A 13,181-nucleotide genomic window follows, 5' to 3' on the forward strand; every position below is an offset into this window, starting at 1 on the left:
TGTACAGAGTTCTAAAATTATTCCATTGAATCACAAATTAATCTACTGAATGGCACAGAAAGAATATTTACTCATCAAATGAAGTATTATTAATGTAGAAAGTTTACAGGATGGTTAGAAGAGCTTACTGTAACATGGTTACTCCCATCTCAGTTCTTTGAACTGATCCGGAAAACTTTGTGCCTGTTCTGTTCACCTATTTCACTCTACCCTTGGTAAGAAATGCATGTAGATGTGTAGCGTTTCTCCCTTGCATAGGTTGTCCGTTCTTGTACATCTGTAGATCATGCCCACTTACAAATCAGTTACAAGTGTGTAACTTCATTTGTATTTTAAAGTGCAAACTAACATACTAAAAACTTCAAAAGTTTAACTTCATGGCTTATAGTAGTGAGTGGGATTTTAGAAGAGTGGTGTAGCAGTGCATCCATGAGCAGTTCATTAGACCTTTTTTGCAGAGAGAGGTCTTCCCTTGTGACTGGTGGGTACAAGAGAGAGAATTGCCGCAGCCTGATAAAATTTGTCCACTTCTATGCTGGTTATTGACATCTAATCAGTGTAGAAAAGATACGTGCTGGTTGCATCCTCTTTGTGAGCATTTGTCACAAAGTATTTCAAACAGTCAGAAAGTTCCAGATGAATTATTTGAGGTGCCTGAGTTTTATGAGAGTGAAAGAAGAATTGGCTGCCTTCTTCCCTTCTCCCTAACCATTCGCACATGAGAAAATTCTGCCAGAATACTGCTGATGTGATCATTCTTGCTCTGTATGGAGAGCTGGAGATTAATTTCTTCTGGCCCTTCTACCACAATCCTTGACTCATTTTCCTGTGCTGCTTTTTACCCAGACTGCTCTACAAATGCTTACGTATTCAATCAGGCAAAGCAGTTTGTAGTCCTTTCATGATTCTATTATAATATGCCATATATAATGGTGTGAAAAAAAGCACTCTTTTTCCAAGGCATTTGTTTCTAGACAAAGCTGAAAGTGCTGCTATTGCTTTTAACTAGTCTTCGGAAGTACCATTCCAGTCTCAGTGAATTTGGGCACCTTTCTTTACTCAGCTTATGCTGATTTTTAAAAATTTACTCTTAACGTGCAAATAAGTATGTATCATATACTTATTGGTCCAAAGAAGCTGTACTTTACTGCAGAGGATATTGTTCAGAGTTGCAAAGACTTCTGTCAAGATGGCAGCTGTATTGTCTTGTGTTGCAAGAAAACTCTTTGTAAGGCATGAAGATGAACAAAATGTTAGTTAGTGTTTTCTCTGAGGAGTCAAATGAAAACAGATTCCAGTGCTACCAAGTGAGCTTTTGAACAGGCTTCAGACTTCACCTTTCTGTACACTCCCTAAATATTGATCTTTTGAATTTCTTCATTTTTTCCCTCAGAATTTTGAATGTTTGATTTCATTTTTTTTGTACGTAATGGAAAAGCTAGTTAATAGCTGTGTATGCATACATATTTTAAACCAAAGTAGCATCTCTATTTCTGATCATTTTTTACTTCTGAGTTGATAAATTCTTTGATCTAAAATTAGAATCAGCATTCCCCTTTTCTCATTTTTCCACCTACACAGTTTTCCACCCATTTATTGTGATTGACAATAAATAAATAACTGGAATGTGTGTTACAAGCGAAATAACATAGGTAAAGCAGTTAATTAAGGGCATTTCAGTCAACAGATATATCAAATAGAATAAGGAATATAAAGGATGCAAATGTGTCAATGAAAAGCTCACGTGCATAGTGGGTTCCATAAAAAAATCAAGTTATAAACCACTGTGTGTATTCTGAATACTGGATTTTCCTTCATGGGAGGCCTTTAATCTTATCGCTAAAATGAAGGAAAATGAGCTTTTTATATTAAATAATTCCATGGCTTCATTTCTGATGCATTTTGTACCACGGAAATGCTGTTTTTTCTGTGATAGTTTGTCAACCTATTTTGGGGATTTGGTCCACTCCTGCCCTTTGGAGTGTCATGGGGAAAGGGTACACACCTCATTTTACATTTTGAGCAGAAGTAGTAGAAAGCTACTGACTTTTGAAAGTCATCGTATGCAATGACAAGAAGAGATAGCGGAGGAGTGAAAAGGAACTTCATTATTGCTGCTTATTCAATTTTCAGTTCCCAAAGCTGACTTACTGAGAATACTCTCAGGTATTTGGTGGTCAGACCATTAACCTATGTGTGTGAGCCAGAACACCTCGCAGTTCTCATTTCCTAAACTGAAGAAAAGGAAAAGAAAAATCCTCAACCCTCTTTCCCCCCCCCCCCATCTCCACTTCCTGAGACTGCAGTCAACTGGATGCTCTGGTCCTTGCCAGATTTGTGTCAAGTAAGAAGGTAGTGAGAAGTGTATCATTAGCATTTATATCAAAAAGGCAGAACATCAAGATCAGTACCAATCAGTTGGAAAGCCAGCAATGAACAGAAAGAATTCCATGCAGGAACTAAATATACCCATGGGTCTTAAAATGTGAGTTTTAGGGCATTGCCAGCTGGTCAAAGGAAAGTGCTTCTGTCCTGGTAGAGAGTAAATAATTGAAATTAATCATGACTCAGACAATCGCAAAAGCACTTTTTTGTCATGTTTTTGGGGCTTCAAAACCAGAAGTTAACTTTGGTAAAAGAAACTTAGAAGGTGTCAGCTTTAGTTTTCTATTTAGTAACTTCAAGCTACATCTCGTAGTTATTCTCCAGAATTGGAGAGACTTTCCGATTACATGTCTGGCAGTATGTTTCTTCTATTACAGGCACCAAAGAATAGCTATTTGAAATTATAGGGATACCCAAGGAGAAAAAGAGGGTTTTAACTTTCAGAGAGGCTTAGGCCAGCTATTTTTTTCAGCAAATTCCATTTTATACTTTATGCATACATATGGTCAACAAGATTTTAAGTATTCAGAAGGTATATTTCTGAAACCATGATATGTATGTGTTGAACATCTACTAGATGAGCACTATGGCTAAATAGTTTGCTGTACCCCAAACAATAATTAAGACAATTCTTCGGAGTATGTCACCCCTTGTCCTGGGTACTTAAATCTCTTAAGTCCTTATATCAGTTTAGTAACTGGACATTGGGAGGGTTCCTAAACAGTCTCCTCTTTGAATTTGTGATTCTAGATGTGATGAGTTAGATTAAAGTGTCCCCCAATTGAAGAGTGGTATCAGTGTGAACTGTTCGGTATATCTAAAATTCAGAAATCTCAAGTAGTCTGCTTCCTGATTAAAGACAATAATTCTGTAGCTGTGATTTGTGCAGGAGGAAATTGCTTGCATACCTTTTATAACTGTTTACATTCAAGGATATGGGACTAATGTGTATTTCATACGTAAATTATAAATGACACAAGGGATATGTGCCAACTCAGCATCAGTGATTTTCGGTATCAAATAACAATTGTAATTATGAGGTCCCAAGGTACACCACCACTTGGTAGTAATACTTGGCTAGACTCATTTTCGCAGCGAACAATCTAGACAGATATTTTCCATAAGTGATTTAGTATCAAGATGGTCATGTTAATAGACAGGCTGTTTCTATCTGCTTACTGTTTGGGTCGGAACAAGGCCTGTCAGGTGTAAGCAACAGGAGAACAGATTGCTTTCTGCTCTTCTACAGCCAGTATAATTAAAGTCTACTTCTTTAAATGACAGATAGCATTTGGACTGGGGGGAGGAGGAGAACGTTCAGTAATATGTCCAGTGGACAACTGGTGAAATCCTCATTAATAAAATCTTTAAATATTAATTGCTACCAGTATTCTTAATGATACCATTGTTTCTAGAGTAAGCTAGATTTGCAGAAATAATAATAGTAATAACAACAACCACCACTTTGCTTCATAATTCACTTAGATATTTATATAGTTATAGAAATGGTTTGTTCTACCCGTTTTGATGTAGATTTCCATATTATAACCTGTAGTACACCTACTTCTGCAGCATTATAAACATTTGTCAGCTTGTACAACTTCTTTGAAACAGTATCCATTGCCAAGCATTTCATAGTGCTTCTGGATTATTTTGGTGCTTCTCTGTACAGAGAAATTAAAGATATTCTTTTTCTTTTTTTCCCATTTTTTAAAGCCAAATTTACCACAAATTAAGCCATTATGAGTTTCTTTCCTAAATTAATGCAATCACCAGTTTTCATATGAACTTGAGAGTACATATATACTTTAATTTTGCTTTTCTCTTTTAGGTAAAATTCCCATTATTTAAAGCTATTTTTTATTGCTTTTTACTGTACTTTTTCTAATTTGTGTGTTCTACCCTTGAACTATTCAAGCTGAAGCCTTACCTTTCTTTCTCATACCTTAAATATGAGATTCCTTTTTAGTACATTGCAGAATGTTTTTTACCTTTTTTGGAGTGGTATCATATTGTTCATATTTAATTTGTAGAGGCCCAGTATCACTTCCAGGTTATTTTCTGCATTGTTTCTTCACAATTTTTCTTTATTTCACGTTTGGTGTCTCCTTGCTATGTGTTGTGTTTTGAACTTCTGCATTTACTTCATCTTTACTGATTTTAGAATATTTGCGCAAAGAGTGAAAGTGATGTTGAAAATCAACCTGCTGAGGGTGATCCCAGAAGAGCAGTGTCCACCGCCACCAGGGCACAGTCCTGCAGCGTTGAAACATGGCTGAGTGCTCATAACAGGGTCCTCTGACAACCCCAGACAAGGCAAAGTGATAAATAATCCAGGGTCCATCCAGGGAGTCCAGTCTGGAGCCAGCAGGAGATGAGACTGAAGACATGGCTGCAGCCTAAGTCCAAGGCATCCCTTCAGGAGGCAGGGGACAGCCACAACTGCAGCATAGCCCAGGCGAGGTGCGGATGCCCAGACTGGAGCTTATCTGGAGCTCCTGGACTGTGGCCAGAGGGTGTGAGTGGAGGCTCCAGGTGAGGCTGCTCAGGGCCATTAAGGCTGGTTGGTGCCCTCAGGGTCATGATGGGGCTGGGTGCGCATCCCGAGCTGGGGTGATCTGTGAGGCTTGTAAGCATATTCTCTCTTCTGTCTTCAGAGTCTGCTACTGAAAATATTGAAGAGCTTAGCATCCGGGCAGGCAATTACAGAACCCTACAAACCTTCCCACATTTACAAGTACTTTTACCTACTTCCCCCCCCGCCCCCCCCCCCCCCCCCCCCCGCCCTCCATCTACTATTTTTATCTGGAGCATATTTCTCACCTTTTTCTCTAAAATTCTGCACAGCTACTTGAAGTGCATGCAGTATATGAAGGAAAAAATCTGTGTAATATGGGGTGCGTTACAGTGGCATATTTCCCTTAGCTATGTTCGTGGCTCTTATAATCCCATGCTTACTATAGAGGGCAGGATTAAAGTGGAGTTATATAATTGAATTTGTTATTCTGTTTTTCAGAGGCTGTTCTTCAATAGATATATTTCATCTTGATATCCTATGTTGATGTTATAGTAACTCACAGAATTAACTGGCAAGGTTGGCAAAACTTAACAAATTTTGAAATAGTTGGTATGAAGAAATGCATTACCTTGGAGATGCTGCTAGGTGATCACGTAAAGTTAAGATAAGGAGAGTTAGAATATGTGCAGTATGTATAACCGAGAACGTATTATTCATTAGGAATAGATGATGGTGGATTAGTCAATACTGGATGAGAAGGAAATAAAGACCCTGTCCTTGTCTTACCTTGCTTAATTTGAATACTAAAATCAACATCCACTTTTGCATAACGAGCATGTAAATGTCAGACCACCTTAGTATAATGAACTGGACAAGAGCATGACATACTCAAAAGATCTTGTTGTTATGTAAGCTTGTGTAGCCCATCACAATTTTTTAATGAGTTTCCTTGTAAGAAAATTGTATAAAACCCTCAACCTTTCTTTCTAAAGGTGTGCAGGTATTTGGACACCTGGCACCCTATACTACAGTACAGCAATAAAGACAAGTATATCAACTCAATGTATTGATTGGCTTATTGCACACCGGGTAAAAGAACCCAGCTTTTGGGACAACATTGATGGAAAATGGCTGAAGAAGCAGAATGGAAAGGTTTCTAGTCTCTTACAGCGAAGACAAAAACAAAATAGTCATTTGTGAATACAGTCAGAGTCTCCTTTTTGTCTTGTCTAAGGAATGTCTTTTTTCTGCTTGACTTGTTTTTCAGAAAACTTTCAAATCAGTGTTATGGAAGAATGTCAGTGGATTATTTACAGATCCTCTAATCTGGTACATATAAACCTATTTTCAGATCTATTAAGCAGCAATCTGATAAGCCTCCCTCTAACAAAAACTTTAGTTTCCTATACCTTTTTCTAACTGCCATGAAAGACTTTCACTCTTTTTAGAACCAGGAAACCAGTTGCCAGTTGTATTGATTATGGATGGAAAAGTCTTTTCTACATGACAGCAAGGTAGGAGGAAATGTATATAGGGAAATCTCCAAATGGTTTCACTGGCTGGTTCCTGGAGAAAATTTGAATTGTATTCTTCAGCTGACCAGATATTTCTCCCTCATTCTGAAGAGTTATATTTATTTTTCTGGCATATTCTTTTACCCTATTAAGAGAAAGTTTGGGGACATAAATTTTCTGCAACTGAATGGGATGGAAATTACTGCTTCTTGTAATAGCTTGACACCTAAAATTATGCTGAAGATACTGGTGCTCTTTGCTTCTCTTGGCACTCAGTAATCTACACGTTTCACTTGTTGCATCAGGAAATGGCTACCAGCTGCTCACAATTAGACTGGGGTTTCCATGTATTTGTGATAAGAACAGCCATACTGGATCAAATGAGACTTTCATCTAGCATAGTATCCTCTCTGATAGTTACCAGAAGCTGGTGTTAAGAAGCATGATCTTTCTGTGATATACTTTTCTAGATTCCAGTTATTTATGTGTTTGGAACTACCGGAGCCAAACTCTGGGGTTTCATCTGACTTGTCATGTTTGGTGTCCACATATTGAATTAATCTAACTCATTTTTTACTGCACTTTAAAAAAAGGGTATTTTTCTATATACTTGAAGAGTACAGAAAATGTACTTTTTCATTCTTTTAAGTTTGCTTTCTGATAATTTCCTGGGTGTTCTCTCCTTCTTATATTGTGAGAAATAATGAATATTCATTCTGTAAGCCATTCATGATTTTATAGACATGTATTCTCTTCATCTTAGTCATCTCTTTCCAAAATGAAGTCTTTTTTTTTTATTATTATTCTCTTTGCATTTGTATCTTTGCTTATTCTACTCACTCTGTGACCTCTTTTATTTTAGAGAGGGTAACCAGATATACAAATTGTGCAAAATGTTGATACACAATGAATTTTTGTGACAGAGTGACATTTTCTGTATAATTTTCAGTTCTTTTGCTAATAATTCCAGTACTCGTATTGCCTTTTTAACTGCCTCAGAGCTTTCAAATGATTTTTAGGGGGAATGGAGCAGCTTTAACAGCTCCTTTCTTGAGTGATAATAGCTAATTTTGGACTTATCACTGTCTACCTATAGTCAGCATTGGTTTTCCTCAGGCATTAAGTTTGTACTTCTTAATGTAGAAATTAATTTGACTTTTTGATCATCCATTTGGTTCAGTATATGAGCTATTTCCAGATGTTGCTGACCTAAAGAAATGTAGAAGAATCATGAAGCATGATTTTTCTTTGCAAAAAAAATTACTAATCTTTTCCAATATATCAAACTTGTGGTTTTGTTTCTATTAATTTGCTCTGTACAGAAAAAGGCTACTAGTCTAGATCTCGGAAGCTTCCTTACAGCCTTTTGAGGAGATTGATGTAACTTTTATAGTTTTATTCCTCTTCTACTGAGGTTGACTTAAGTAATTAATGACTCAGTAATTTGATATTTCAGTTCATCTAGAACTCTTGACTCATGTGTAGTCACTTTTCAACAGATGAGATTTTGCTAAAAAACTTTTCCTTCCGACATTTTGGTTTGAAACCAGTCTTGAAAATCATTCTTAATATAGAATGGTTACACCTCTTTCATAGTGAACAGCTGTGAAATACTTTGCAATCTCTGTTGTGGTTCTACCTTTCCTGAATGCTACACAGAATCGTAGAAGCATTCGTTGGTCATCTGCTCCAGCTCAAAGCAGGATTGCTGTCAGCACTAGATCCAGTCAGTCATGATTTTGTCTGGATGAGTCTTGATACCTCTGGGGATGGAGATTCCACATCCCCTCTAGGCAACCTGTACTGATGCTGCACTTCCCTCTTAGTGAAAAGTTCTCAATCTGCTAATCATACCACTTAATTATTTATTGCCCTCATTGAATCTCTGGTAGCCTTCCTTTGTTTCTGACATTTGAAAAAAAATTTTTTTTTTTCCTTCATGCCTTAAACATGTTTCTCGTTAAAAGCTGATTTTTGTATTGCCTTATTCTGCTTTTAAAATTTGGTGGTGGTTATCCTGTCTTATTTAACTTCCTTATTTTGATGTGATTTCCACTTTTTGAAGATGGCTTTTTGCATGTAATGCTTTCCTTCATGTGGTAGCTTTTGGAGTAACTTTAAAGTCTTTTGGGGTATGAGTTATATGTTTGTTGAGTACCAGTGAGTTACCTTTTTATAATACTTGCTGTTGTGTAATCTGGGTATGCTATGATCACTAACACAAAATGTAGGTATTTGTCTTCATTTAGGATTACACTCAGAGTTGCTTTTCACATGTGAGTTCTCTGATGAATGGCTGTGATGCATGACTGGGTGTCTTATAATAAACCAAATATCTAGATCATATCCAGTCTAAAAGGGAGTAACTTGAAAATCCTTGTTGCTGTGTTTTCTGCTATTGTTGTCTTTTAACTCAGCTTTTTGTACTTGCTGTTGTCTTGCCTTTTTTTTATAAAATATTGTTTTCTTGCCTTTTTAATATCTTCATCTTCCTGAAGAATGTAGCTGATACGTCAGTAATAGATCTCTATCGTGAAAGCATATTGAAGAGGTTTTATTGGACTACAGAATCCTTTTATGAGGAAGGAGTAGGAATACATGCTTCTCTAACTTTCATTCAGTGTTTTTTGCACTGAGAATTTACTATTAGATGTTGGAATACTCTACCTTGTATTAATAAAGCTTGGAGCTTCGTTGTAGACTGCAGGGTGTGATAATAACATTTATTTTCAGTGGAACTTCCAAGTAGTTTTGTCTCTAATGCCACAGGACTCTCCTGTTGTTTCAGCTTTGCTTAACTTGTAGGTTTAAGGTGAAAAAGACAACTGTTAAGAGAAACTTTTGTTCTGGTAGCTAATTAAAAGCAAAATACTACATAATAGTACTTATACTACATAGTACTAAATTGAACTACAGCTGTTGATGTTGTACATGAATAACAAGTTTTGAATCACTGTACTTTTTCGTATTTATAAATATTTGCACTGAAAAGAATACACTGACCCAAAGAAAATTACTTATAACAGAGTTTGTTTGCTGCCATCTCTGTATTCCCCAGAACACTTGAGTTAGAAAAGTTAGGTTTTGTTTCTTGATTATGAATCCTAAATCTTTTGCCAATTCACATCTGCATCTTTGTGTTGCTTTGACTCCCTGTTCTCATCTATGTTGTGTATTGACTGATGTCTTCCATTCATTTCCCCATCCCTGTGCCAGTGCCCTTTCCCTGTAATCAGTTTTCCCACCATATCAGAAAGTGATGAATATATAGAGAATGGGTTTTTTTTCTGGCTTTCAGAGGTTTGAAATTGAGATAGCTTTTCAGGAGCCCTTTAATCTTGCACAAGATGTGAGACAAGTACTCCCAGATCATGGCCCAGGCATAACAAAGGATGCCTCAGGTCCTTCCAAATAGCAATGCTACCCATTCAGGGAGTAAGAGAGGACCTTTATATCCCACCACTGAAGTGGAATGCTTGGATCCCAGCTGCACCAAGAAAAGAGGGAGAGGGTTTCAGGTACTGAGCTGTTGGGTCACATCCTTCTGTAAAGGAAGAGAAAGTTTATTTTCGATGAGTAATCAGAAAGGAAATCTTTCAACTTTGCTTCATTCTTATTTAACTAATATTTTCACTAAGATAAACAAACATACGGTCTGAACAAAAAAGTGCAAAACTTGACCTTTGAAAATGATAGCGTTTTGCAGTCACTGTGATTCAGAAAAGTACTGTTTGTTTTAACAGAAGTCACCATTTATACAGTGCAATTTTATAATTATTCTTTGCATTTTTCTCTCTCCAGATGGTAAATATTGCCACATTGTTTACTCAATTCTTTTTTCCTTTTGTTTTGAAAGAACAGGACTTTTAAACTTTATTTAAAAATTGGATAGTTACACCCTGTTTAATATTTCTCTTTTTTCTCTCTGTCAACAAATTAAAAAAGTATGTGTTACACGGGCTGATTTTTTTCTGTTCCATTTTAAGTTTTCTCCTCCCGAACTCATACTCCCATTCTTGTTGCTAATGAATGTATCCTCTAAAAATAGATATGTTCATCATTCGATAATATTTTGTATCTTTCTAGATTGGAGGCCAGTGTAATTGTAAGAGACATGTGTCTGGCAGACAATGCAATCAGTGCCAGGAAGGATTCTACAATCTACAACAATCAAACCCTGATGGCTGCAGTCCCTGTAACTGTAATACCTCTGGGACAGTCAATGGAGATATTACCTGTCACCAAAATTCAGGCCAGTGCAAGTGCAAAGCAAATGTTATTGGTATGTGTAATGCAAGAGTTTGGAGCCATTTTTCTTGTTTTCTCTAGAAATAAAACACACTTGGTTTCTAAATGAAAAGTATAGGAAACTTCTTTGCTGAAGGCAGATTATAAAAATGAATGAAATTAACTGTTGAAAAATTATTAATTTAATAATTCTATCAAACTACAGCTTGAAGCTTAGTTTAATCAACCCTTTAGAAGTTTCTTTATGGCATAGCTACATTAGCTTACATAGCTCCACACTAATAAGTCACAGAAATAATGTAATTTGCTTACTGCATAGATGTTTCTTTTAGGAAATTAACACTTTTTCAAAATGTTTTATACTTAATGAGTTCTAAGCAAATCGTTTCCATGCTAGTTTTCTTAATAGACCAAAATAAATGGATTTTTTTTCTCAAAATATTCTGTGCTACAGGGTCCTTTGTGATAAATCTATCCATTTTTTTCTATTATATTTCTTTGAACTGTTCCTATGAAATGCAAAATAAGTCAACATAATTCCACAGATCATGTACATAGCTAGGGTTAGTTATCAAGGGCCACATAATTTTAATTTTGTAATTCAATGCCAAGCTGATTATAATAAACTGCTACCTTCTGTGTTATTTATCATTTTTTTTACAAGACGTGCTTTTTTGTTTGTTACTCCCACAGGTATTTTTCAGAAATTAGATTTGATTATAGCAATTTATTACTTCCAGCATATTTGAGGGGAGCCACAGCCACATAAGGACAAAATTTATCAAGTGCCCAAAATACACAGTATATGTAATACACTTTGAAATGTTGATGTATGGGAATATTATGCAAGGAGAATTTCCTGATAAAGTGAGCCTTGCATGGTAACTGTACATGTCTCAGACTATACATATATCTCAAAAAAAAAAAAGAGGTCCTTTTCTGCTTTGTTATTAACACAATTAGTAATCTATTTTTTTTTAGCTAAGCATGGTCGTGGGTTGTATTAACAATGGTCAAGTATATTTTAATTTATAACTCACTGACTTGTGAATATTGACTTACTTGTAATATTGTGAGTCTCTGTTTCTTCTAATTTCCAAAAGCAAATACAAAATAAAAACAAATAATGAAAATAACTCTAAACAGACCTAAGCCTGAACAGTTTCTGTCCTCTTTCCTGTGGAATGCCAAGTACCTATGTTTTCCATACGATAAAAAGGGTGCCAAGAGTAAAAAGTAACCTCTGTGCACCTTAGACCCACTCTGTACATTCAATAAAAGGGACTTCAGAGCACTCTTAATTATACATCCTTTGCCTACATTTCACATTTGCATCTGTGAAAACCTTTGTTAACTCAGTGGGAGTTTGGTATACAAGAAATGCACAGTCTGGTTCTCACGTATTTGATTGTCAACATATTATTTTAAATATTTTCTCCTTTTGATGAAAACAATAAAAATTATTTTTATTTTCACTGAAATAATAATACAAAAAATGTGTAAATCTATGCTTTCTGGAAATTTATCTATAACTATGGTGGGGCGCTGTAGGTATGCAAACGTTTGTTTGCATGATAAAGACCTAATTCTTTCCAGACTGGATTCTCTTTTTTGTTTTCCAAACCAGTTGTAAATAAGCTTCTGTATATTGGAACGTGTGCAGCAAACTTTAACAAAGGGCTTTCCTCTTTGGATTTCTAAATTGGTTTTTAGAGCAATCTGTCTGTTGCCATTTTATCTATTTAAACAAACATAATAACAGAAAAATGCAACTATGGACTGCAGTGTTATGAAACATGAACTGTTAGAGTTAACACAACTGTTAAATCTTACTAATGATTCTATCACCAGTAAAATACATTAGCACCAATAATTTTATTAAAGTAGGTCATTCATCTAGAATAAAAAGGTAGAAGAATGTGAATTAAATGCCAAGCGTGCTAACTCCCCTGTACTTGTTAACATTGAATGTGATGCCCTGTAGGCCTTCCTCAGTATCGTTAGGAATAGATTACCTGTCAGGAATATGTATGGCATATTCAAATAAGCACTGCGCATATTTTTAAAACTGATATGATATGAATCCATGTAGACCAATTTTAATAGTTCAAAATGAGTCATAATTCTTGTTAACAATACAGTTATTTTTAAAATTTGCAGCAATAGTGGTCCTTTTTTATTTTCCTTATTGAAATTAAATGATATGCCTTAGGTGAGTCATTCATCACTGTTAAAGGAACTTGCCTTCTGTTGGAGTTTTTGAGTTTTTATCCATATGTATAATGCATTTCCTACCATTTTTAGTTTTATTTTTCTACATGTAAGTTGCTAGATATATTTTTGTATGATTTTGTATTTAAGTGATGACAATGCTTTGCTAGAACATTGTATTTATATTTTTCTGTATGCAACAATTAAGCGATGGCTTCACAGTGAAGGATTTTCCCATTGCAAGGGAAAATACATAACTGTGAATTTGCATTTTTCATATAATAATCTCGTTTGCTTTCTTGTAA

At 35.6% G+C, this 13,181-nt stretch overlaps 1 protein-coding gene across 5 annotated transcripts in view; it reads left to right on the plus strand.

The window, feature by feature from the left end:
• The window catches only part of USH2A (usherin), a 394,137-nt gene that overhangs the window by 57,832 nt on the left and 323,124 nt on the right, over positions 1 to 13,181 (plus strand). For all 5 annotated transcript variants that reach the window (XM_069800131.1, XM_069800130.1, XM_069800132.1 and 2 more), the window contains exon 12: positions 10,504 to 10,699. In XM_069800131.1, the coding sequence (XP_069656232.1) occupies positions 10,504 to 10,699 (196 nt within the window). The remainder of the gene's footprint in view (positions 1 to 10,503; positions 10,700 to 13,181) is intronic.

Source organism: Haliaeetus albicilla, chromosome 13 (assembly GCF_947461875.1).
Source record: "Haliaeetus albicilla chromosome 13, bHalAlb1.1, whole genome shotgun sequence".
NCBI classification, from domain to species: Eukaryota; Metazoa; Chordata; class Aves; order Accipitriformes; family Accipitridae; genus Haliaeetus; species Haliaeetus albicilla.